At 44.4% G+C, this 26,982-nt stretch overlaps 2 protein-coding genes and 1 pseudogene across 2 annotated transcripts; 1 reads left to right on the top strand and 2 right to left on the bottom strand.

Annotated features, from left to right (window-relative positions):
- LOC117843764 (meiosis-specific protein PAIR2) lies at nucleotides 1–17,103 on the bottom strand. The gene is made up of 30 exons (XM_034724464.2): nucleotides 17,007–17,103; nucleotides 16,864–16,920; nucleotides 14,764–14,860; nucleotides 14,599–14,667; nucleotides 14,201–14,293; nucleotides 13,987–14,110; nucleotides 13,469–13,538; nucleotides 13,346–13,387; nucleotides 13,046–13,174; nucleotides 12,854–12,961; nucleotides 12,646–12,688; nucleotides 12,534–12,575; nucleotides 12,230–12,354; nucleotides 12,059–12,071; nucleotides 11,886–11,956; nucleotides 11,705–11,809; nucleotides 11,482–11,632; nucleotides 10,817–10,902; nucleotides 10,641–10,695; nucleotides 10,365–10,534; nucleotides 10,140–10,259; nucleotides 9,964–9,986; nucleotides 4,063–4,254; nucleotides 3,665–3,791; nucleotides 3,105–3,483; nucleotides 2,946–3,004; nucleotides 2,061–2,097; nucleotides 1,534–1,898; nucleotides 826–925; nucleotides 1–503 (listed from the first exon to the last, which is right to left on the bottom strand). Exons 1-29 carry the CDS (start codon nucleotides 17,007–17,009, stop codon nucleotides 875–877), a joined length of 3,006 nt encoding a protein of 1,001 aa, XP_034580355.1. The 5' UTR covers nucleotides 17,010–17,103; the 3' UTR covers nucleotides 1–503; nucleotides 826–874.
- A 1,871-nt stretch (nucleotides 17,104–18,974) lies between these two features.
- Nucleotides 18,975–20,319, top strand: LOC117844334 (uncharacterized; annotated as a pseudogene).
- A 414-nt stretch (nucleotides 20,320–20,733) lies between these two features.
- On the bottom strand, nucleotides 20,734–26,810 carry LOC117844333 (uncharacterized). Its single transcript, XM_034725061.2, has 5 exons — nucleotides 24,065–26,810; nucleotides 23,833–23,967; nucleotides 22,859–23,159; nucleotides 21,571–21,986; nucleotides 20,734–21,482 (listed from the first exon to the last, which is right to left on the bottom strand). The coding sequence occupies exons 3-5, from the start codon at nucleotides 23,157–23,159 to the stop codon at nucleotides 20,877–20,879; spliced, it is 1,323 nt and encodes a 440-aa protein (XP_034580952.2). The 5' UTR covers nucleotides 23,833–23,967; nucleotides 24,065–26,810; the 3' UTR covers nucleotides 20,734–20,876.
- Nucleotides 26,811–26,982: the final 172 nt, after the last annotated feature.

The raw sequence follows: 26,982 nt of genomic DNA, 5'->3' as shown, positions 1-26,982 counted from the left end.
TTTAGTCCTGTCCGAACATTCGATGTGACATGTTATAAAGTTTAGGACATGTCGTCCAAACAGACCCCAACAGGTGACAAAACAAGCGGCACAGGAGGCGGAGCATCAATCCAAGTCAGACATTTCGCGCCACCACCAAGATGACCCACGTTCCAGGCCGCTTCTGTCAACGAAGCCACGTATGACTGCTCTGATCAGAACTGGCCGGTGCACGGATTCAATGAACGGCCCATCCATCAGCCACATTGTTGGACGCTGACGACCGGACTAGCTAGCAACTAGCATCATGGAAGAATTCAACTCACAATCTCAATCACCGGACGGACTGCTTCGTGCCAATGTCACCTGCGCTGCGTAGCTTGTCAAAACACGCGCATGGTATTCCGCGTATTGGCAGCCCATAAATGACAGCTTCCCAGACACGAGCTGACACGGAAAACCAATCGGGCTGCGCCCTAGGGGCTCTCCTGCAGAGTCACCAGGACACCAGGTGCGACCTCCATCTGCAGGAGCCAAACAGTGAGCAGAGTCAGGAACAGCTGCCCTACATTATATATAGTGCTTCAGCAAAATAAACAGATCCGAGACGGGCGCAATCATTCCACGACTCCTGCAGCTAGTCGGCCTACTAGGGCTCTCCCCAAATATCACATTGATTGCTGGCGACATTGAATTTGTGTGATCAAAAGTTGCTGTGATGTTTCTATTGGAGGAAAGCGTGAGACAGCAGGGTTCGTCTGCTAATGGCAAGTGTAGATTTCTGGAACAGTGCGTGTAATTTCCGAGCCTTAAATGCGCGTGCTAGAGCTGTCGATCGTCTTTTACCAGGTGTAAAGAGATTCATTCCATAAATGTCTGGCGAGGGTACATCCGTTTACTGTTCCACATGACTGCCAAGCTGTTCAGATTTATCAACACCTGCACGCTGCAAGAGGAAAGACAGACTTGTGTACATTACATTCAGCAGCATAATCAAAATTCAGAAATGCAGTAACAAAGTAAACAATTAAACATAGAAATCATGGCATATGCATCATGGAGGCTGGCATGCGTAGGTTCCCAGAAAAAAACACAAAGGGGGTCAGAGTGCTCAAAAGATCCATCTTGATTTAACAGGTAGTGGTTTCCTCATTAACTCAGTATTGAAACAGCTACATGTAGCTGCATATGCATTTGATATAGCCTACTAGCTTATGCCCACATGATCAAACCTCCCTTCAAATTGCCTTAAGCCTAGGTGCAATGGCACATCTAACTAAATAGTTGAGACTGCAGAGCATGATTAAAATATAAGGCAAGTCAGACTTCTTTTGCAACATGCACAAACCTGAAACCAACATGATGATTACTGTATATATGTTCCTTCCATCAGGAAGGACAACAAAGAAAAATTAATAAAGCAGCTAAAGCGACTTGGGTTGTTGTAAAGATTGTAACTTAATACCAAAGAAAGGAAATGACAGTCAGAAAATATTTGCTGACAGCTAGGGTTGAGGTGAAGTTAAATATGGAAAAGTGAGAAATCACATTTACCATCCTTTTGCTGATGTAAGGTTTTATCTCCAAAGATAACTCATGGTTGCTCTTCGTATCATGATGTTTGAGTTTTTTCTCAAAATCTTTCCTCGATTCCTTTCTTGTCCCAGATTGCCAGACACCACCAAAATTAGGTAGCCAACTAGAATCAGATGTTTCTGGAACAATTTCACCTCGCTTCTCCATTTCCATTTCAGCTCTTCTTCTTTCTGCCCATGCAGCACCAACCCGCTTTGGGTTGAGTTTCCTCAATTTTCCTTTTAAAGGAGGACCACAGCTTCTGAGTAACAAATTCTTTGGATCATGCTCGTTTGCTTTTAACCAGGGAGGAGGAGCACCCGTATGCACATTTGCTTTTGGGCCTATAAACAAATGATGCATCAAATTCTCACATGGACAAAAAAATGACTAAAAAATAAATCACACCCACTAACTAAAGATCCAATTGTTTTCTTTTCAGTACGAGTAGTGAGAGTTTGGAAAAATTTACAGCACAAAAATGTAAAGTAAAAGGCATCCAATACCACTGCTCAGATTTCCTCCTGAGTGACTTTGTTGAACCTGCAAAGGTAAAATCTGTGTATCAAATAAGCACATCAATTATGCATATGGGCCAAATAAACAAAAGAAGAAAAAGAATAGCAGAGCAAATCATATGTAATTTATTTTCTTTGTAGAAGCATACTGTGTTATCATTCTGTTTGAAACTAGAAAACTACAGCCCAGTGCAAGTATTGCTAACATAATTACAGCATTTACAGTGCCCCACAACTATGGATCACATAACTAATTCATGGCCCAGCTGAGATGGTAATCTGTTACTTAGGAGAGTAAAATGGATGTTTTCAGATATGGGGAACAGTGCAAGAAAATAACTGAGGCAACAAGCTCAAACAGAATCGAAAAGCACTTGTGTGCTGTTCTCCAATACTGTAATGTGATTATGTGAGGAAAAAATATATATAAACTACACACCTGCATCCCAATACTGCAATGTGATTATGTGAAGAAAAAATATAAACTATACACTACAAAGGTAACCAACCAACCTAAATGAAACCAAAGCATAAGATAAACAGAAAAATGAGGAAATTCTAGAAGGATGAGAAACTCAAATTCGATGCTAAGTTATTGCCTAAAACTGATTAAAGTTCTGTGACATATTCCCTTTGTTTAGCTTTCCTGCCATTGAGATTCGATATACACCTTAATAGTGCAAGCTCCAGCCGTACAACATTTAGTAAGCACAGATTTCTTTTGTGCAAGTGAAATGCATATTTTCAATTGCTAACAGTATTTTGAATATCTGAGCAAAGAACAGCGGTAATCTAGAAGCATCACGTCATTGTTTGTATTTTTTTTCACTGGATTTTGTGCTACTTGTTGCATGGACAAGTGCGTGTGCTTACATGTGCAGCATAAGAAATCGATGGGCTTGGTCCATTTCCAAGGATAGTAGATTGATGACCTACAAAAGGAAATTTAATTATCCAAGTATGAAGAAGCAATATATTCAAAGAAAATAGAAGCAATGGTCGTGGTACAATAATTTTGACACTTGCTCTTACCTTTCATTTCAGGACCCGTACTGTGGAAACAGTTTGTAGACAGCACACCCTGCTGCTCGTGTGTTTCGGACGATCCCCAAGCTGTGATGGGCAGCCCAACAGTTCCATATGGAGCGGAATAAGAAACACTTCCAGAGCTGAAAGCTCCATGACACGCTGCACTAATAGGGTGGTATGCCCCATTGGTAGGACTTTGTAAAGGCATAACAACATAAGATGCAGTATTACTAAAAGATGGGATATTGGTTTGTGCAAAACTATCCAAATTGTCACAGGTAGATTCATTTCGGATATCTTTCATCGGCCCCAGAGAAGGTCCAATCAGCCCTTCAGTCCCCGTCTTTGCTCCTTTGCTCAAGGATTCACAGCTTTTCTCCCACTGAAATTACAGAAACATGACAGATCAGCATAGCACATACAGTAACATCTCATTCTGTCAGGTCAATGCACAAACAAATAGAATCAACAACATACTAGATAGACCCTCTCACATAACAAGATTGAAAAATGTTCATCATGTTTCTATTAGCAGAGGGAAAAATTGAAAGCATATGACACACCTTAGCAACCTCATCCTCTGAAATCCTAAGCGAATCCACCTGATCCATCCCTCCCCCGTGCTTCCGCAGGAAATCCTTCACAGCCTTCAGGTGCTCACCACTTGCCAGATGGTAAATGGCATTGCTACTGCAATAGAAGAGAACGAAAGTTAATCCCCCCCATAGAAATCCTTTGTCTACAGTGCGCACAAAACCTTTGTCAACAGTGCTCAGAAACTTAATTACGATTCCAACGCCCGCCGTACGGAGCCACTGATCCTACTGTACAAGGGCTCAACCTACTAGTGTCCAATTGCATGTTCTATCGGCCAATCCACGCTGCAATAGCAGCCAACTAGCGCTTGTAAATCCAAACCGAAACCCTAGGAGTACGGGGACGAGGAGTAGGCAGCGAGTACCAAGCGGAGCGGTTGTCGAGGTCGACGAGTTCGGTGGAGCAGAAGGGGCACCAGAGGCGGGGTAGCGGCGGCTGGGGAGAAGGGGAGCCGTGGAGGAGGGCGCGGCGGAGGTCGGATAGCTTGGAGCGGAAGGTGGTGAGCGCGGCCTCGAGCTTGGCCCGGTGCTTGCGGCCGTAGCGGTGGCGCCGGCCCAGATCGTGGTGGTGGCGGCACAGCTCGCAGTACTCGAGCTCGGCGGCGGGTGGCTTCTTCCCCGGCTTCGGCGGCATCTCGGAGTCGTGCGCGGCGACTCTCGCGTTTGTGCGCTGAGAATGTTTGGGTTCTCGACGAAGCGGTCGATCCGTGAAGCCGCCGGGCTCGGACGAGCCGCTTTGGGCCGGCCCTGGGCTTGGCCACACTCGGACGGAACCGGCGCGCAAAAAGCGCATTTTTTCCCCACAGCATCGTTCAAAATTCATGTACTAATCTGACCAAAATCGACCGGAACGAGATTACCAGTATCAGTACTTCAGTAGCACCAACACTGATCCGTGTTTCTTTTTATTTTCTCCCGACGAGAGATACTCTGCATTTCTTCTGTATTTTTATGGTAGAGATGTAAAATACGATTTTTTGTGCCACCTCGATCATCTTAAGCCTGAAGGATAGCTCTGTTACATTGCCGTCCGTACTCATGAACGCGCCGCTGCCTGTAAACGTTCGCACGCATGTGAACTATATGAAATGATGTGATAACAATAAGTTCGTGTCCACCTAGAAATGAAGGGGGTGTTTGGGAGGGGAGGCTAGAGTAGCTCCTTGCTTGAGGGCTAAAACATGGGGTGCTAAATTTTACTCCCCCAAATCCTTTAGCCCCTCCAAGGGGTGCTAAAATGGGCTAAAAGAGCTAAAAGTGGTCCCATGTCCAAAATTTTCCTGGTTGCCCCTCCCCCCACCCCCATCTCTCCCCTCCCCACCGGCCCGGCCCCGCTGCCTCCACCGGCGCCGCCTCCTCCGTCGAAGCTGCCTCCGCCGCCGAGCCCCGCCACCCTCCTCCGCCCCAGCCACCTTCGCTCGGCCCCGCCGCCCTCCTCCCGCTTCCACTTATACCAATTCGGCACCGCCGCTGCAGCCCCAGCCACGGCCGCCTAAGCCTGCTGCGCCCGAGCCTGTGCATCCTTCACTGACGCCGGCGAGGCGGAGGAACGGGCAGAGGTCGAGGAAGTGCTGGCGCGTAGCGGCGAGCTCGGCCACGGTCGGCGCGGCGCAAGGCAGAAGCAGCGCCCGGCACAGGCCCAACCACGCCCAGAGCGCGCGTCGCGCTAGGCCTCCGCCCGCATGCGGATCCAGCAGCCATGTCCAAGCAAAACGACGGCGGCCCCGATCCGTCGCTCGTCAAGCAATAGGGGGAAGAAGTTGAGGGGCAAAGGAGAGGAGGAAAATAAGGGGTAAATGAGTCTTTTGTCAACACAGGTGCTAAAGTTTAGCCCCCCACCCAAACACCCCAAAGGGATAATATTTAGCACTCCATTTGAGGGGGCTAAACTAGCTCCCAAACAAGGCCAAAGATGGGCATGGCGCTCTATGAACTCTCTACCAATAGAGTAAGGGGGTGTTTGGGAGGGGGTGCTAAACTTTAGCCCCTCCCCCCCCAAAAAAAATCCTTTAGCCCCTCCAAGGAGTGCTAAAATGGACTAAAAGAGCTAAAAGTGGTCCCCGGTTGCTTCTTTCCACCGGTTGCCCTTCCCACAGAATCACGTGCGCCACCATCTTCTCCCCCCTCCCGTTCCTCATCCCGTCTGGATCTCGCAACCGTACCTCACCTCCGCACCTCCGCATCCTGCATCGTGCCCGCCCCCCCGACGCGCCTCCACCGTCCTTTCCCTTCCCCTAACCGCCGTTGTTCTTTTCTTCCCCACCCCACCGCCTTCCTTTCATCCCCACCCCACAGCCGTCCATCCCTCCCTACCACGCGCGGCAGCGTCTTCTCCACCCCATACCGCCCCAGATCCAGAGGCCCCCTCCCCCCGAAGTGTGCCGCCGGGCTACTCGCGCGTGCTCATGGACGGCCACGGCGTCGACACCTTCTCACAGTTGGATTTGCCCTTCCCTACCGGCGGCATCGACTTTTTCTTGCAGGCGGAGTCGTACCAAGGTCCACGAGCCAGCATGCAGGCCTTGGATCTGAATTCGCAGGTCAACGAGTTCCCCGACATCACCTCGTACTCCGACTTCCTCCGGGGAGACGGCGGTGGAGTTGCTCGAGGGCGCATCACTTGTACCCTCAGTCTTCGCGTGCCCCGCAATGGCGGCGGAGGCAGCAGAGGAGGTGGCGGCACGAGAGGTGGCGGCGCCGGGGGAAGCAGAGGTGGCGGCACCGGGGGGAGCAGAGGTGGCGGGGCAAGCCGTGGCGGTGGCAGTAGCTCCAGCAGAGGTGGTGGTCACGCGACTAGGTCCCTGTTCATTGGACCCGCGTTTGATGGTGGTGCCGGTGGCGGAGGATGCGGCGGAGTACGTGTTGGTGGGCATCGTCGAGGTGGAGCCATTGCTGATGAAGAAGGTTTCTTCGATCTTGAGGATGGTATGCAATGTTTTAGCAGTAGTATGCAATGTTTATGTGCTTATGCTTGTAAGAGTAGCCAAGATGTCTTGTATGACTTTTTTATATCCTTGTGTGTATGCACTAGATTAAAGGTGACAAGGCATCTTGGTCAGAACCAGATACACTTTTGTTCTATAATTTGTGTGTTGAGCAAATTAGAGAAGGAAATTATCACAAAGATACCATGTCCGCAAGAGGTTACAAGACAATTGCAGAAAAGTACCAGGAAGAGGGTTGGTAGTACTAGCACTAGGTCCACTGCCACAAGTCCTGGAAAGAAGTCCAAGAGCTCTATGGTTCAGGTTATGGACAACCTAGTAAGCAAATGGGTTGATTTTCTGCACAGAGAGTTTTTCTGCAACATACCAAGTCCTGAAGTTAGGCCGATTTTCTTAAAGAGATGGTGCGAGGAACACAAGATGTACTAGTTTAGCTATGTTGATCATTGTTGGAGATGTCATAATGTTAGTTTTATGTTGTACTGAGTTATTTGCTGCTAAGAACTGATTGAATAAAATCAATATTATGCTGCTGTCTTAGTGACTTGTTATGTGCTAACCTTCGTGATGCTCTAACATTACTAACCTTTGCATTATTTATGGTTTAGGATGCTAATTCTTCAACTGAGTGTTCAAGTGATGATGAGGATAATCATACTATGGAAGATTCCTCTAGTGAAGATGAAACTATGGAGTTGATAATACACTGTCGTAAGAGGAATCGGAAGTTCACCGGTTTGCTGTTAATGTTCAGTATGTACTACGAATCTTACATGCACAAAGCTCCAAGGAGGGTTGCAACTGTGACAGGCATTGAATGGGTAAATGAAACACTGTCAAGTATGACCTCTTGCTACAACATGTTTAGGATGAGTTGCCCATTATTTCATCAACTGCATGATTTATTGGTTGACTCATATGGTTCGAGGGTAACTAGAGATATGTCAACAATAGAGGCTTTAGGAATATTCCTGTGGATAATTGGTGCACCGCAATCACTTAGGCAAGTTGAGGATCGATTTGTGAGGTCATTGGAAATAATAAGCTGTACGTTCGACAAAGTGTTATGCAATGTTTTTAAGATAGCAGTAGATAATATTAGGCCATTGGACCCTGAATTTAAGACGGTGCACCAAAGATTACAAAACCCTTGATTTGCTCCATACTTCAACAACTGTATAGGAGCTATAGATGGCACACATGTACCAGTTGTGGTGCCAAATGATAAGGTGGTTCAGCATATAGGGAGACATGGATATACCACACAGAATGTGTTAGCTATTCGTAACTTCGACATGAGTTTTACATTTGTTGTTAGGGCCATGATATGAGAGTGTTCAATGATGCCATAAAAAATATGGTGATAAGTTTCCACATCCTCCTACAGGTACACTAGTTTCTATACGATACTCTCTACATTTGTACATACATGTTGTCTGGTTCATTTACCTAACAAGTTTGTCTTCATTTGTAGGCAAGTTTTACCGAGTTGACTCAGGGTATCCTAACCGTCCCGGTTACCTAGCACCATACAAGGGTACGAAGTACCATCTACTGGAGTTTCGTAATGGTTCAATGCCCAAAGGTATGAAAGAGACCTTTAATTATGCACATTCGTCTCTTAGAAATATTATCGAGAGGTCTTTTGGAGTTTTGAAGATGAAGTGGATGATACTGTTGGGTATACCAAGTTTTCCAATGCACAAGCAAAGCAAAATTATTGTAGCATGCATGGGCAATTCACAATTTCATTCAAGATAATGGTATTGCCGATAGGGAATTTGATTTGTGCGATCGTGATGAAAATTTTATTCCAATGGTCGGAACATCAAACTGTGGAGAACATAGGACGAGTAACAAGGAGGAGACAAAGATAGAAACATGAATGCATTCCGAGATGAAATAGTCATGCCTTGTACAACAGGTCGTAAACTATTAATTTCAGTATTGTAAGGATAATGTACTTTTTGTTTCATTTCGTGGTTATTGGACAGCAAGCAGCATGCAAGCAGTGCTGCATGCGAGCGCAAGCAGTGCCTGCATGCGAGCGCAAGCAGTGCACGGAGGGGCCACGGGTGCATGCAGCGGCCAGGGGTGCATGCATGCAATCGCGGGAGGGAGGGGCAGCGCCAGCGGCATAAAAAAAATCGCGGGAGGGAGAGGCTGCGCGCGCTGCAACCAGGCGGGAGGGGTAGCGCGGGAGGAGGGCAAATGAGTCATTTTGCTCATTAATGCTAAAGTTTAGCCCTCCACCTAAACACCTTAGGAGCTAAACTTTAGTCTAGGCTAAATTTTAACCCCTTGCTCCCAAACAACATCTAAAAGTCTGCGCGCCATAAACGACGCTACAGAGTACAGGGTGAACTCTCCTCGCTTACACAGTATACTAGCAAAGCATATTCCCCGGTTCAGGAGCTCTTAAGAAACTGCAGTGAAATTCCCCGGTTAATGAAACCATGGCGATTGGCGAGACACAAAAGCCAACCCAGTCCACCACAACCCCAGCAAACCAGGGACCGGCCTACTACATCCCCATTACTCCAGGAGGCGTGACCACCGCGCCGGCAATAACTGGGATACAGCCAACGGAGCCCCCAAACACGATTGAATCAATCATTCACGCACAATCGTAACTCGAGCAGTTAGCACAGGTGTACCGCAACATTAGCACATGGGGCGGAATTAAGGCTTGATCACGATCCATGGAGAAAGGAGAGGGCGCCCAGCCCGGTCCCCTCGGAAAACTTTCACTATACGGCAGGCAAGGCCAACGAGCCGAGACGGCGAGCCCTGTACGCGTGAACAGTGCCCCCGTGGAAAAAGGCTTGTCGAAAAAGGGAAAGTCCAGCTGCGGTGCCAAGTTAAAACAGATCCAACGACAAAAGCGACCTCGACCAACCAAGGAAGATCCAACAACGTGTGACCACATCTCATTATGAATCCCAACGGCGTGTTTGTCGCTGTCAGCCTCATCAGGAACAACAGCATAGCCGGATCACAGTGGAACATAACTCATCATGGGGCACTGAACAGAGTCTACGTAATGATGGGGTGCTCTGTCTATCTGCACAGGTTTAAGCACCTGGAATTGGGGTATGAACTTCTACGGCCTGAACGACGGTGTGGCTGAACTAGAGGAACAAAACTCTCTACCTTGCGAAACGTAGGGAGGACTGGAATCTACATCTGCAGTGAGTGCTGTAGTTGTCTATCTGCACACGGGCCTGAACCCGGGTATGTACTTCGCCTGAACTACGAGGTTAGCTGCTCCTGTTACTTCCACCCCCACCTCACTGAGCCTGAGGCTTTTGGCGCTTGACATGCTGGAGTATCGGCTCCTTCACCTGCAGCATTTTCATGGGAAACTAAAGTTCAGTATTCATGCTGCCATGCAGTAGCAGTGATGTAGGGTTATAAGACGAACATCTTGATAGGAATATAGGATTTGATTTAATGCGTGAGGTAAGTTCATTTCAGAGAAGAAACGTCAAGTTTACCATGCTAGCCTTCTTGGATCGCTTGTCCTGGGTAGACTGCATCTCACTACCACCAGTTAGGGACCTTTTGATTTTCTGTCCAAGCACTCCACTCTCCAGGGAACAGACAGGCGCAGCCAGCTGCAAGGAAGTTTCAGACAAATACATTTAACTCATTGTTTCAGATCACCAATACTCTAGGTTGTAAAAATTCTTGACTACTGGCAGACCAGGTTTTGGATATACCTCACGCGCACTTGTGGGGGTCCTGCTTGGATCCTTATCCATTGCCGAAGCTTCTTGCCCACTCTGCATGGACACATTCTGCTGCAGCGCTGGTACCTCCCGTGTACGGGTAAGATCAGATCCGATTGAGTGGAGGCAACCCATTGTGGAGCCATCTCTTATTTCAGGGACTGTGAAAAGAAAATTTGGACGCATTTGAACAACATGATGTCACTAGAGCAATGCAAAATCCGCCGTTGATGTAACACGGAGATGCAAATTTCCATTAGCGCTTACCTTTCAGAAGGTCTTTGTGCTCAGACTCAACATGCTCTGCATTGGTGTCAATGGCCTGCATAACGTAACATATTTTGATTAGGTCACTTGACTGTTTGGTAGAACGATGTCGCAGGGAGTAGTTGGAGCTACAAGTGATATGAAAATCTTATTAGAGAATATAGATAATACATTACCATCTGTTCGCCTTCATTGCCTTCCAGTATCTTTTTTATCTCAAGGAGCTTTCTGTTACTGGATTCAGAATGAATGACTGCTTTGCCTACAGCACAATCAGGTATTATAAGCACAAATTATACAACTGCACATATTAATGGGTATCACAGTATGATAGCATGGTAGAATCATATCATTTTGCTAACTGCTTTTAGTTAATTAATTTACTTTCAGTACATTGTATTTGAGAGCTGGGACTACAAAGTGACAAGATCAGGCACCCTGAGCCATTAGCTTCTAGCAAATCAGGACGCAACACTAGAATTATGTCAGGTTGACAGGTGATACATAATTCTCAATTAAGTTTCATAAGCAAATATTAGTTCAGACAACATCCTCTCCTGACACAGCACATATCCTACCTCAAGGAAATTCGTTCAGAACAAATGATGCAAGTAACTATTGCCATGCACCATGTGATCATTTGAGTTACAGTTGTCCTTTGGGACAAAAGTAATCATATATATCAATATTAATTCACGAGTTCCAATCTCCTGTAACTCAATTTACTTCCAACGGCCTGTTGGACAATTAATTCAACAACAAACAACATAGTAGACAAACCATCTGGAGATATATGAGAAAGTAATAAGCAGACTTTTTGTGTATAGATTCAATTAATTACCCAATCTTCGGTTGGCTGAATTCTTCACGTATCCATCTTGCACCATTTTGTCAATTAACTTTCTGACCGTATTCTGGCTGGCTTCCCCATCCAGCTTTCCTTGAAGTTTGGCTATTGTCACATAATCCATAGGAAGTGCATGATATAATGCCTGTCAATATAATGTCATATCAGCATTCGGCAGGTGCCATACGTAAGCAAAAGTAGGAAAAAGAATGTTCACCTTCATATATATCAAATCACCATTGTTCTGTTTGGTTCCTTCAGTAGGTGATACATTTTGCATGATGACCTCCTTCTTTATATGTGGTGTTTTGGGATCAACAGTCTGAAAACTTTCATATATCTTGTTAGTAAATAAATAGTAGTACTTGCAAAGGCAAGAAATAAAGTATTAGGTTGACCTGGTTGACAGTATAACCATCTTTGCTTGCCCTGGATAGTACACCATCTTTAAGTAGCCTCTCCATAATATCTGAAAAGCCAAGCATCAGTCTAGTAATTCAAGACTTAACTGGGAGTGAAGAAGGAAAGTCTGATTTTATTTCCTGCAAACAGAACCCTTTTCCCACATTACCTTCAACCAGTTCCTGCAAATATTCAACAAGAAGTTGTCAAAAACAAGCCATACAACTCGTGTAGTGTGTATCAAGACAAGGGTTGATTTTCATGCGCTGCACCATGACAAATCTGTGGCTTGCTTATAAATATAGTACAGAAAACTAGCAATATATAGAACAGAAATTACCAGGGATATGTCAGGGAAGTTAGAAAGGACATCTGAAACATTAATGGTTCCAATTTCTCTTGAGCATATCCACTCTTTTACTTGGGCTGTTAGCTCTTCCTCATGAGCAGCATCTTGAGTGTCATCTGCAAACATAGCAGGTCAGAAGAGTAAATATGCATGGACAACAACTACAATGAAACATATCGAATTCAGTAGTGCCCTAGACATAGATACATTACTAAGTTAACAAAATTTGGCTTTCTAAGTAGTAAGGAAGAATAAATCTATGCACTGGCAAAGGAAGCTGCTAAACCAAATATACCTTCTGAAATAGTACCAGTACTCTGACCTTTGCATTTTCCATCTGTTAGAAAATTTGTATTAATTCCAGAAACAGCAAATGCAAAAGAAACACTGTTAGAGGAAATACTTACCATTAGGAGCTACAACATAACGATCTGCCTCAGATGGACGAACCTAATAGAGGACCAATGATTATGTCAAGCAACACTTGAGATAAAAAGGAACAGAAATTATAGAGATTTAGGTACTTGAGTCCTTACGTTAGTAAAACACTAGATTGCCAATTAGGGCCATGGTAAAAATAATATATCATCATCACATGATTTGTTTGATATTCACCTCAGTGTCAGAAAAGTCATCATCTTGATATGTCCCATTATCCACACTCATGCCATCATCTCCACTGTTAATATTGTTGTCATCACATGGATCAAGGACACTCTTAACCTGCACAAAAGGACAAAATGTGAGAAACGTCATCTTTAATCCAAAAATAAAGTGTCAAGGACCTTCTGTCTCATTTTCCTTTACCTTCAAAGCTAACACAAGGTGCTTGCTATTGACATTCCCCACTTCCATCTTCAAGGGGTTCTTATTCCATATATTAATAGCTTCATTGTCAGCACAACCCTTGAAGAAAGGAGGCTCATAATCCTCAGGCTGCCAACATGGAGGAAAGAAAAACATGTTGACTTCTACCAACAAATTCAATAAGAACAAGAGAATTTATTTCCTTATTTATTGAGAGAAAAACCACAAGGTTATCTGCCGTGGTAGCTCCCAAGAATCGATATATTCAAATGAATAAGCAGAACAAAAGGTTACACTCACTGTGACATCATCATAGTACAGCAGCTTCATTAGAATAGTTCGCTGAATAGGAACAGACCACAGTTTCAGATGAGCACAATATATTGCAAGTTCATAAACAAATTAAAGAATGTGAGAAGGTACCTCCTCTGGCATTGGGTCCAAGGTTCTCATAAGTGAAACCAGCGTTCTGATCATCTTACAAGCAGAGCTCCTGAATGAAAACCATGGCAACTGATTACAGTACCGATTTCCCACCCAACAGGCACACTGATTATACAACCAGAATACCATGAATCGATCTACATGAAGTATTAAAGCACTTTTCTACAAGGATGATTACCTCAAACCTTCACTGCTAGAATTCTGTAAGGCAAGTCAAGAATACCGAACAATCTATGGCCCCAGTGCCACGTAAAATTGAATTGAATAGGTATAACTCTATTCAAGTTTTGAAAGAACTGTGCACTTCCATCATAGCCAACAGATAGGGTTCTTCCACAATGAAATGAAATCATAATGCCAAATTGTTTCAAATCATAACAAATTAACAATCTGAATGCAACACTACTTTTTTACAAGACTGCAACTTCATGCAAAAAACAATCAGTATCCAAGGTAAGAAAGTATCTTGTTTGAGAAAAAAAAAGGTAAGAAAGTACCTCATCTGATCAGGAGTTACTTCTGAAGAATTTGAAGTAAATGTAGTGCTACCCTTTTTGCTCCCTGTACGACTCATGTTCATCGCAACTTCCTCAGTACTGGTGTTGGGGTAGCTAAAGGAGACTGTAAGAGAACATCAACACGCAATAAGTAAAGGTGTGACACATGATCCCCAATCAAACCTGATATGTGATTCCACAGGATGAAACTTACAGGCATACTCCTCAATCATTGGGCCTTCCTCCTTCTCACAGATACAAAAGAGAAGGGTCTTGAGATATTTCTTTTGCAAAGCATCATAGACACCTAAAGTTTGATTCCAAAAGTGTTGATCACATAAACAAATTAGGACAACATTGTCACACATACAAGTTCTGTTCCAAAACAAAATGTTCAGAATACATCAGTGAATTTTCCTCAAATGTACTTTGCTGTTATTAAATTGTTAATATAATTTGCCCATTTAAGTTAGAAAAATAATGGTCACAGATGTGTGTACCATGTTGATTCCCACAACAATTAAAAATACAATGGAAACTTTTCTAGAAGTAAACAAGATAGACAGTAATCATTAAATAATGGTTGCTGAATGAGCTCAGCACATGTTTCACCTTTCTCCATCCAATCGATCAGCCTCCTTGACTCAGCATCCATCGGCATCAGCTTCTTAATCTTCATCTCTGCAGCAATAAAAGGGTGTTTGAGGGAAAAAAAATTAACATCAGCTGTTGATTTTGTATATAGAAACTGGTTTGAAGTTATTGCCCAATTCTGACCTAGTGCAGGAACCGACTTATCGCTGAAGTACTTTTCATGGAATAGGCCTCTGATGTAGCTGATGTTGTATATGGCAATCCGAAGCAAATTCCTTGTCTGTTGGATAGAAGTAACATGACTGTTATCAGAAATATCCATACAAAAAGGGCTAGGTTATGATTTCTCACACCAGATGTGTGTTCAAAGAAATAATTGAAGACCCATCAACTCATAAAACAATTAAGGGCAATGAAAAAGAAAACACAGGATGGACAATGTTCACCAAAAGAAAACATCAATGGGCAATGTTCACCAAAAGAAAACATTAGGAACGAATTGTGTCTTTCAGCAGTGAAACACAGATTGAGCAACAAACAACAGACTAATTTTTTTCAAACAGACATGTAAACTATTTAATCATTTTCAAGAACATACAAAGTGATTTAATGCACTGATTCCTGTAATATAAATGGTGTTTCGATGATTCAGAGCATTATGCAACAGCAGCTAATGCCTACTAGCATCACACATCCAGAATGCTGTTCAAAATGAGATCCAGCAATATAAAGGAAAAAACCTCTAGGCAAAATGTAACAGAGTGCATATACACGAAAAAAAAAGTATAGGACACAAACAAGAGTATTCTAATTCGAAATAAGCCACACAGTATTTTCAAGTAAATAAGGCTGCAAAACTTATATAACAAACCAAGCCTCATCAAACTAGGAATTACTAGTACTGCAGTTGTTCTGCATATCAGTACAATGAAGAAATTAATATTACTAGAGCAAGCTAGGAAAGGCTTAAGAAGTTCATATGATTCCCACAAGTAGACTGTATAGTATATAATTTCAACTCTGTAGAATGGCACAATGCAGCAACCAAGTATAAACTGTAGAAGACTTTAATCATCCCCAAAAATCAATGCAGAAATATGTAATGCTTGGTTTGAACCCAAAGTAGAAATTAAAATCTGTACTGCTAGAAATGTGGGCACAGGTACTGCCGAACTCAAGTTCAAACAAAAGCTATGTTGCTGTTCAAGGTATATTGGAGTTTTGGGCATAAATGCATGGCCATTGGCCATTCCACGTGCAAGCAGCAGTAAGAAGGGGAAAAGGCTACTAGCCAAACCTGCTCCTTAAAACCACAGAAAGTAAGCACGACGGAAAGCTAAATCAACACAACCTGAGTGTGTATTCAATTGACTTACAATTTTTAGAGGCTCCTAATGGATTATTTTCAGCCATCACAAGTACTAATATATCCAAAGAAAATAAACAACGAGAAACCATGTATGCAAAATGCAAATCAACCTGACAGGAACGTACGTATATGCATTGTGGCCTGATGAAATATAAACGCAAATCAACAGGTCAGTACTTCCCAACAACCGAGTCTGAGACGATTTACTGGCTCCCAATGTTGTGAATCGCCGAACTCAACCAGGTAAGTAGAAAAACAACACCACCATGTATCAGTTCAGGAGCTAGCAATGTTCAAAACTGCAGAAATCAGACCACAAACAAGGAGTTCCGCGCTAACTTTAGACCAAATCGAGCGGGAACGTAGTAGAGAACCCTCCCCGGAGCGATGCTTCCAAATCAGTAAAGGAATTCGAACAAGCAAGCAGCGGGGAAAACACTACCGAATCCATGCATACAGTGTACTAACCAAGCAATCTATCTGAACAGCGAAACCTATCAGCAATTAGAGAGTATTTCCCGGAGAACAAGGGATCAAACGCAATTTGAGCGATCTAGAAGCTACTGACGCGCGCTTCGAACCGACTGAATTAGAACTACTGGAAACAAAAACTAGCGGAGACCAGAGAGACCCCAAAAGCCTCAAGCACCAAGTGCGCTAGAATCCGCACACGAAACGGGTAAAAGTGAGAAAAATCCCCAGCACCCTCGGAAAAGCAAACCAATACGCGGGCACGGCGATGCTCGAATCGACCCCAATTTGAACCCAAAAAGCCCACGATGAAACCCTCGTGCAAACGCCTTCAGAAATCTCAGGAGAACATCTCGAGCCAACAACAACGATTCGATCGGCGGGAGCCGCCCAAAACCACTCGAATCGCACAGAATTGAAGCGGAGAAGGGGAGGAGACTTACTAGAAGCAGCGAATCCTGCTCCGTGATCTCCGCCTCCTTCGTCTTCTGAGCCATCACCTGCATCGGAGAGGCACAACCACGGTCAGGGCACGCACAAGCCTACAAGCGCAGGATGCGAAGCACGGAGTGGATTCAGAGCTCACCATCTCTCCGGGTCTGCGTTGCGTGCGCGGCGCGCGTGGGCGCAGTGCGCTGGGGGAGAAAGGAGTGGGGGAAGGAACGGTGGTGATGGAGCAGGATTTGGGGGTACTTATAGAAGAGCCCTGCTAATGGGCTGGTGGCCGGCTGGCCGCAAAGCGTGGTGCCGTGTACGAGATGCCAAGCCACGGGGGTGTCTTTTTCGTTTATTAATTTGAAATTTGAATTCTCATGGTTAGAAAGTTTTAGCATGTGGCGGGATTTTCCTAATTTGCGTTTGATTCCACTGCAGCACTCCCCCCATCGAAAGGCTTTTGACTACGTCAATGTATAGCGGGATTATAAAACGTTGGATTAGCCCATTTATCCACCAGTTGAAGATTTATAGCTACTTATACGGCTATACTTTCTAGAACTCATGTAGTTAAAATTGGAGGAAATTTGGGTATTAGAGCAGGCCCAACGCTCCACCGTGTCTAGCCCCAACCTCCACGTATTCACACAGCCTCCACATCACACTGGTTGGTGGTTTCGCAGGGTGTCAGAGTAACTTGCAGAGGTAGCGTTCGCTTCGTCTGACAAAAAGCTCAAGCACTCGCTAGAGCGCGCGTTGTGGCGGGAGAGAGGCTTGGCCACGCGCTTTCTGCTGTGACAGAGCAAATAACACACCAGAGTACCAGACTAGTTTGCGCTGGGGCAATTGGTAGTTTTTCCTATCGACGTGGTCTCCTACTTCTGTACTAGAGCTGTTCGGATAACAGGTGCTAAAAGTAGTATCACATCGGATGTTGGATACTAATTAGGAGGATTAAATATGAACTAATTACAAAACTAATTGCACAGATGGAATCTAATTCGCGAGACGAATCTATTAAGCCTAATTAATCCATCATTAGCAAATAGTTACTGTAGCACCACATTATCAAATCATGGACTAATTAGCCTTAATAGATTCGTCTCGCGAATTAGATTCCATCTGTACAATTAGTTTTGTAATTAGCATATGTTTAATACTTCTAATTAGTATCAAATATCCGATGTGACAGGTGCTAAACTTTCGCGGGTGGTATCCAAACACCCCCTTAGGCTAATGCTGAGTGCTAACTGCGTTGGGCCTGCCCTTAGGTTTAACATTTCTTCAAGAAAAGATAATAGATTTTCACCCCAATCATAGATAGTGGAAGACTACCGGTGAACAATGTTAACGATAACGGCAGGAGAGGGGCAAAGTTGGATTGGTCCACACGGCGGAAGATCGATGGCGAATGGTGCGCCATTGTCGGAACCCTGGGTATGCAAATACCCAAGTTCCAGTTATGCTTACTGTACTTATCCCATGATCAATCTGCAAGCACGCACAACAGTACCGGTATCACAACTGCACACAAAATTTGTTGGCAAAATTAAGATTTGATTAGAGCTAAAATATAATCTACAGCGAAAGTAAATAGAAATATAGGACTTCCATCCTACAGTAATGTACCTCACCGTCCCACAGGCAATTTACTAGGAGTTAGAGCAACTCCAAGAGTTCCCCAAAAAATTCTTCCCAAAATGAGATATTGGGAGCTATGCTAAAAAATTTTTCCCCAAAAAACATATTAGCCCACAGCAGATCGCTAAAAACTACTCCCCAATAATTTAAAAGAGGCCACGTCATCGCATTAATGTATCCGTTGATTTTTACCGTGTCCAGAGCCCATCAAAAATACTCCTCCGTACCCTATCACGCCACCTGCCCGTGCGCCAGAGGTCTCACGCCGCCACCCCCGCGCACTGCACGGATCAAAGTAATGATTACTGCCTAGCATCATTTTCATTTTGTTTTTTTGTTGCGATCAGCTTTGACATGTGAGGATTCTGTCGTAATGTGTTTTTATGTGGCTGTCAATACCTAGGAAAAACAGTTCCTTCGATCTCCAACTATAATTGGAGACAGGTAAAAAGGAATTGCTATGAATCGAAGCCTTTCGATGCATCTAGTGTTGGATTCGTCGTCAGATGATGACGATGATGATTTCTTAATCTCTGTTACTCATGTGACCGTGAATGCGAATGAGTCCGATGATGAAACAAAACATTGTGGTTCTATCATAGGTCATCGAGTACTTCAGCGAGACAGACAGGCAGGGCATCAAAGGTTGTATCAAGATTATTTTTCAGATGATCCTACGTACGGACATAGTTATTTCAGACGACGGTACGTAAACAATAGATTTATTTCAACCATTTTTTTCAAAAAAAATTATATTATACATGTGTCTCATTACTCTTGACATGCAGGTTTCGAATGAGGCGTACACTGTTTGTACGCATATGGAATGCCGTAGAGGAACACGATGAATCGTGCAGAAAAGAAACGCTGCCGGTGTACTTGGCCTTTCTAGTCTGCAAAAGATTACTGCAGCATTTCGGATGTTAACTTATGGAGTAGCAGCTGATGCTACAGATGATTATGTCCGTATTGGTGAGAGTACTGCTATTGAGAGTCTGAGAAGGTTTGTCAGTGCTGTTATTGAGGTTTTTGGAGATGAGTACTTGAGATCACCTAATGAAGATGATACTGCTAGATTACTTGCCATTGGAGAGAGTAGAGGTTTTCCTGGTATGCTCGGGTCGATTGATTGTATGCATTGGAGGTGGAAAAATTGTCCTTCAGTATGGCAAGGTATGTATACCGGGCATGTGCATGAGCCTACAATTATACTTGAAGCTGTTGCAGATAAAGATCTTTGGATGTGGCATGCTTTTTTTGGGATGCCTGGTTCCCACAACGACATCAACGTTTTGCACCGGTCTTCTTTATTCGCACGGGTAGCTGAAGGTCAAGCTCCAAAGGTGAATTATACCATTAATAACAACGAATATACAATGGGTTATTATCTTGCTGATGGCATATATCCCTCATGGGCCACAATTGTAAAGAGCATACCTGATCCACAAGGTAACAAGAAGAAATATTTTGCAACTGCCCAAGAAGCTTGTAGGAAGGACGTGGAACGAGCGTTTGGGGTTCTACAGTCTCGTTTCGCTATCGTTAGGGGGCCAGCTCGATTTTGGGATGAAGCCACCCTCAGACAAATCATGAGGGCTTGTGTCGTTATGCACAACATGATAGTTGAGGATGAGCGTGATGAGGAAGATGATTTAAATTATGATGGGGTGGGAGAAAAGGTGAAGATTTCTCACGATGAAACACCTGAACTTGAGGAGTTTATTAAAAATTACAAGAATATAAGGGACAAAGATATTCACAATCAGCTTCAAGATGACCTCATCGAGCACTTGTGGCAACATCATCCAGACCTCTACAAATGATTACCTATAGTTAAACTCTAGTAATTGTTATTTTCAATAATTTTTGCTACTTTATAAATTTATTTGTAATTGGCGCATTAGTATTCATCATTTAGAAATTAAGGTAGACTAAGGTAGATGTTCATCGGCATAGTATATGCTCCATTTCTAAATTGTTGTAGTGTTCATCAGCATAGTATATGCACCAATCCCACATGCCCATAAGAAGTGTCTCCCAACTGCAAGTTCAGCTCCTGAAGAAAGGGACATACGAAAACACAACGAGGCAGAGAATCCTGATCGTACGCCTCCAGGGCCACATCAAGCACTTTAACGTTATGCTTCACTGCATAACCAATCCACATCCTCACATCATTGCAGTCTTCGGCTCAGAAATCAGCAGATTCAGCTCAACCCTGACCATTCTCTCTCCTATTTCCAGGAAGCAACGGAAATTTATAAATGACTTTATAGTTCAATATCAAACAGACTAAATCATCGATAGGTTCGAAGTGAATAAAACAAGTATGAAATTGGTAAAGAGTTCCTAAATCAACAGAACACAAACATGATAGTAATTAAGTACTAGACATAGATAGTCGACTCATGATCTCAGCGCGCAAGGACATGTAGTATTTCTTTTGCTCATCTGGCATGGCGGTAAGATCCATGGTCATAATCCTCTCTTCATCCCTCCTTTTTTGCAATTGGACCTCCTGGCTCCTCAACTCAAGAAGTAGTTTTTCATTTGCAACTCGATCCTGTTCAAGAGCAAGTCGTTCTTGTTCAAGAGCGAAAGCTTTGTTGAACCTCTCCTCTTTTTTTAGCTCTTTCTCCCCATCAGTTTCTTTCTTCTGTGCCCACATATTTTCTAAGGTTGCTGTCACACTTTTTTTCTTCTCTTGCAGCAGTGCTAGTTTTGCCTTCTTCTTACCAATCGGCCTTGTCAATGCATTATCCTCTAGACCTTGAACCTCACCTTGTCCTATTTCACTTGGTGAACTTGCATTCGGGTCAACAGTTGAGCTTGTCTTCTGCTTCTTGTTAGATGTTTTACCAACAGCCAATTCATCAATTTTAGAAAGCCATTTTGGTTGTGTTCTCAGCTTATTCCAGCAATGCATGAACTGGAATGCTTTCTGATGTTCGTCTTCAGACTTGTACAAAGCACATGCCTCTGCAACCTACAAGCACCACCATACAAGAAATATTCATATACGATATATAAAAATAAAATAGTTGAAACAAATCGTGGTATTGCATAGTAAGTACCTTGTCTTTCATTGTACTACCACTCTGACGCCTTAACTCAATTCGTGCTAGACATCCACAAAACTTGTTCACACATTTTTGTATGGTCTCCCACCGGTGCATGAGAGAATTTATGGTACGCTTTGAGGTGCACGTCTTGTGTTCATGGAAGTAATCACAGATACGAGACCAATACTTGGCACCTTTTTGATCTTTGCCTACGACCGGATCCAAGCTTACATTCAACCATGCTGAAACCAAAACCTCATCTTCGTGGTCACTGAAGTTCTTTGATCTCTTATGGTTCGGCCTTGCGGAGGGGGCTGCTGGACCAACTTCAATTGCTTGGGATTGTTGGTCACCACATGTGTTGCTATAATAATGAGAATCCCCTAAATTGGTTTCATCCATCATCATGTTGGAAAAATATCCGTTTCCTGCCCAGTAGGTAGAAAATAAACATCAAGTGGTATATGGAGGCTACACATATAAAAACTTGCTCAAGTGGCATATTTTATCATGCCAACAAGATGGTGACTACATGCTAGGAGCCAACTAGTCAGCTAGCTAAGTCCCTAAAGTGAAGGGAATATGAGCCAACTAGTCAGGATCACAGCTGATTTTAGTATTTATAACTCATCTTATGAGAAGCAATGAAACTGTTCCTTGTTCCTACTTCCACTTAACCACGTACCCTTTAGTTTTGCTTCACAGCATAGAACCAAGTTTCTTTTCAAAGGAACGGAGAGGGAGATGTCGTTGTTAGCTTGCTTTAATTTTTAGCTAAGCCAAGTTCGTTAGCTGGATGAGATTAGCAGGCTTTAATTTTTAGCTAAGCCAAGCTACTGCACTGAATTGAATAGATCAAGATACTAACTAGCTACAGGCCAACGCAAGCATGCAAAGACTAAAAAGTCTACTGTTGCCGGACAGAGACATTTCACATGAATTCAACCGAGCTGAGATGCTGACCCTTCAGACAAATAGAAATAGCAACAGTGCAACTAGCAAGCAAATGAGAACACTTGGTTGTGAGCTAATCAGATCTGAGAAACAAAGCCAAGCTGGTGGCCACACAATTAATTGAAAACTGAACAAATAACAGCAGTTGCTACTGTACTGAATCGAACTGCCTGAAGCTCTGAAGAAAAGCAATATGATAATACAAGCTAAGGTTAGTTGCCACATTATCTTCAATCAATGCAAAATCCTTCTATAGGCAAAACAAAGCCACTTAGAATTGACTACACAGCACAAGAAATCTATCTTATCTCACGGGGAATTGAGTTAAAGAGCTTATGATTCATACCATTCACAAATGGGTTGCCGTTGGCCGCTTGTTCGAAAGCACCAGAAGGGCCGCCGCTGGATGGGTACGGCACCGTCGATAGGGAGTCCAAATCATCACTGGTAAGAGCTACAATCGGAGGACCTTGCAGATCACCACACATGTCACCACTACCAGGCAGGTCGAGGTCGTCGCTGCTGGACCTCTCCAAATTTCTGCTGCTGCTGTTCCATTGAGGGATGTGGTCGCCGCCGACGAGCACCACACGCCGTTGAAGCATCCCTCCACTGCGCCTTACTTGGCCCTGCCGTGGTGCCTGCATCTGCACAGGCAACAAAGAGTTCAGGCACGTCCAAGCGAAGATATGCAGAACAATATCAGCAATGCAAGTTAGCTCTGTTCCACAACACCATTGTAATATATTAGTTGTATTATGGTTCCATCTAATAAAATAAAGTAAGTTCATTGTTGATATGAAATATTCTTAACTTATATGGCCTTCAGTTTAGACAAAAAAGAGCAGTAAATTGTTTACACCAGTCACCTTCTTACACCAGTCATCTCAATATCATCATAGTAATTACTTTATAACACCAATGCATTATCTGAATGATAGTGCACCAGTTTCTATTGCTGAATTCAACGGCATAAGGAAAAACAAAGACTCAGTCAGCTATCCCTTATTGATAGGTTTTAGACTACTTCTAAGTTCAGTTAGATATGACACATAGATGTAAGTTAACAAAAGTTCAATATAAATATAGTTCTGTTGCTAATTTCATAAGTAGTGTTCGAGATCACAAGGCTAGAATGTCTTGTGCTCAACACTAGTGAACACCACTGTCTAGGTATCTGTTGCTTGCTAAGTTCAGCAGCAGAAGCAAAACAACAGTTCAGTCACTTATAAGCAAAGATCACGCTGAACAGTGAAGATAATGCAAGTTAGTTCTGTTCCCACGACTCATGGTACTCCAGATCTGGAATGAGGGGTTTACCCTGAGGCGCTCGGAGAGGACGGAGGGGGTGATTAGCTTGTACTTGGGCGCCTCGGAGAGCAGCTTGTCGTAGGTGGCCTGGTCGAACAGCACCGAGTTCTTCACCTTCTCCTTTTGCTTTCCCTTGCTCCACTTCTGCAAAAACAAATAAGCGCATCCACCATTAGAACCCCAGAGATGGCAGCAGCCCTGACTGTACGAAGAGACGAGCGAGTCGGAGAGACAGCCGCACCTTCTTCTTTTGCTTGCCACCGCCGCCTGGAACCCGGACTCTTGCGCAGGGGAGGAGAGGAGCGTACCGCCACCCGACGCTCGCCGTCCACCGGGATGCCGCCCCGACCTGCCGCCGCCTGGCCCTCGCTGTCCACCGGGACGCTGCCGCGGGCCGCCGCCGCCGCGTAGCGCTCGTCGTCCACCCGGCCGACGCCCCTCACCCCGCTGCTCTCCCCGCCGCCGCCGCTACGCGCGCGGGAAGAGGCCGCACGGGGAAGGAATATCTGCTCGCGCGCGCGGGAACGGGTGGGCTCACGCGCGGGAATCGCGATTGGGGGAGAAACGGGAACGCTAAAATATACATGGTGGTAGGTTATTTTTTAGCGTTGCTAAAAAATTGGGGAAGGTTTAGGTGTACTGTTGGAGTTTGTTTTTTCTCTTTTTTCCCCAAAAAAAAGTATTAGGGGGTAAGATTAGCAGTCTCTTGGAGTTGCTCTTAGTCATAGAAAGAACCTTGCAACCCGCATCCTTCGGCAAGGAACTGAACAGAGACGATTCTCCTTCGAACTCTAAATTTTTAATTTAAGCAACAAGGGTGAGTACAATTTTGTACTTGCAAGACTTCGAGTGTATAGAAAAATCCTATTATACATGCAAGGTAATCAAGGAGGGCTGAACATGGCTGACATGTTCACTAGCACGAACCTAGCACTAGGCTGCATTTTTAATTAAATTCATCATTTTATGCATATTTATAAATTAGTTTGATATGTTGAAAATAGACTGACATTACCAATCATGACCCACCATTTCCCATACCGCGTTACTATATCGGTTCAAAGTATTTGAACCGGTGCATGTGATATCATACAAGCCCATACCAGGTTTTTAAAACCAAAACTCTATAACCAGCGACCAGTCCAAGTTGCTCATGACCGTGACCACGGCTATTCGAATAGTTTTTAATACTCTGCAGAGTTTGTACACTTTACCCACACGACATGCTCCACTTTGATGCCATCACGAATTGACACATTTCCGAGATGTGCCGGCAAGCGAGCATGATAGAGTTGTTACATTAGTCAGACTCGACATATGCTACACAACATACTGTAGGAGCGCCTCCATACATCTGCTCGGGTTAGCTACCCGACACCGACATGCATCTCGTGCACTCAGGCGGTAACACCACCTCGGGGCCAACCGACTTAATAAGCTAAGGCTGTACCCATTTAAGCACATGTGGTTGTACTATAATACTTCGACTAGAAGATGTCAATTTCCGATCCTTGACACGGGTGAGAATCCCTAAAGGCGTCGAAATTTCGACGCATACAGAACCAAGTCATATCCACCATTCATTTTATCATTCATTTTTCTTTATCCTCATATCATCATGACCTCTCGACCATATTATCACCTGCGTCTACCATAGAGTTTTTACTTTTCAAAATTAAACCATATTTATATTTCAAATCATCCCTCCCTAGTAATGCTATTTAAGCAACCGCATATCTATGCTAAGTCAACTAAGCATATAACACCAAACTGAACGAATAACCCATAACCTTATGACAACAAGGTATAAGAGGTTTAAAATAACAAGGTAGGTATATCATTAAAGTATGACGTGTCTACCCGACACAAAATGACATTTGGACTCGTAAAATCATCATCGCATGCATATAAATCACAGGCTTAGGCATTTAAATAGGAGCAAAGATGATCAAGTGATCGAGTATTAGGTCAGAGCCTCGCTCGGCATCCGGCACAGTATCGAACGGCTCGTCGTCTACTCGAACCGGACAGTACATGCAAAAGAACCAAATAAACAGCAACGAACAACCAAATAAACACCATGAGATGATGAGCATGATTTTAGAAAATTTTAGAAAAAAAGAAGCACTTAACTTGGAACCAAGTTCCAATAAGTTCAAATGAGTGAGTTATGCATGTTTAAAGTTCACACGTATATTTGATGTATTTCGGGTTTTATTTTTTTAAAGGAATACGGCTAGCTACCTTAGCTTAACGTCAGCAGGATGCAGAGCATAACAAAGCTGTGTGTGCTGCAGGTGGTGGACTGGTGGTTGTCGACGAACATGTGGCTCCCCGTTCACCCGTACCATCGAGCAGGTCATAGGCGAGAACGGCGGCGTCGGCCACAGCGAGCAAGGGCGTCGGCGTTCTCGCAGCTACGGCTTGACGGAGAGGTAGCAGCGGCCGTCCAGCTCTACGGCGGCATGCGTGCATTTCGTCGAGCGGGTTGAGGACGAGGTGGGCGGCACGCTGGAGGTGAGGGGCAGCAGCAGCAGGTTGCCGTCCCCAGGGGCGTCCAGCCGCAGCTTCCAGTCCACCACGACATTGCTCCCGCTCCCCAGCGACATGAGCAGGACGGGGCCTGGAGCGCACGCAGTCATGGCGAGCACCTGGCACCCGTGCTGGAGAGAAAATGCAGCGGCTTGCTGCTCTACTCGTTTTTTTTTGGTGGGGAACATCAGAGGGAGGAGGCGCTGGTGGGGAGAAGAGAGTGCAGCGGAGAAAAATTAGAGGGAAGGGAAAGCTGATTGCTTGCTGCAGCAGCTCCGTGAGAAAATCAGAGAGAGGAAGGATTAGTGCTAGCTGCGTAGCTTCAGTGGTTGAGTGCTTGACGATTTGGGAAAGAGAAGAGAGAAGCTGCTGGTGACTTGCCTTGCCGATACGAGGGAGAGCGGTGGATTGCTGCTGCTTTGCATCTCGTGTGGGAGAAAAGAGCAGAGGGAGAGATCGGGGGGAGGGGGGGGGGGGGGGGGGGGGGGGGGGGTCTGGCTCGTCCCTGCGGTGGATAAATTAGAGAAAGGATGGTGCGCCGGCTGCTGTTTGCTTCGCCGACAGAGAGAGAAGAGCTGGGAGAGGATGAGATTCTTTCTGCCGACAGAGAGGGAGGATGAGAAAGGT

Source organism: Setaria viridis, chromosome 2 (assembly GCF_005286985.2).
Source record: "Setaria viridis chromosome 2, Setaria_viridis_v4.0, whole genome shotgun sequence".
Classification (NCBI taxonomy): domain Eukaryota; kingdom Viridiplantae; phylum Streptophyta; class Magnoliopsida; order Poales; family Poaceae; genus Setaria; species Setaria viridis.
Note: the sequence above shows the minus strand (reverse complement) of the source record. Positions and strands in the feature narration are given on the sequence as shown.

What these genes read in the sequence shown, in the direction of transcription:
- LOC117843764 (XM_034724464.2), bottom strand. An exon ending in ACCTTGTGTTAGCTTTGAAG is followed by an intron (nt 12,962 to 13,045) that starts GTAAAGGAAAAT and finishes CCTTTTGTGCAG; the next exon opens with GTTAAGAGTGTCCTTGATCC. An exon ending in CGATTTCTTATGCTGCACAT is followed by an intron (nt 2,098 to 2,945) that starts GTAAGCACACGC and finishes TTACCTTTGCAG; the next exon opens with GTTCAACAAAGTCACTCAGG.
- LOC117844333 (XM_034725061.2), bottom strand. Translation starts at nt 23,159, where the DNA reads ATGCAGGCACCACGGCAGGGCCAAGTAAGGCGCAGTGGAGGGATGCTT. An exon ending in CGGCAACCCATTTGTGAATG is followed by an intron (nt 21,987 to 22,858) that starts GTATGAATCATA and finishes CCTACTGGGCAG; the next exon opens with GAAACGGATATTTTTCCAAC. An exon ending in GTAGTACAATGAAAGACAAG is followed by an intron (nt 21,483 to 21,570) that starts GTACTTACTATG and finishes TGGTGCTTGTAG; the next exon opens with GTTGCAGAGGCATGTGCTTT.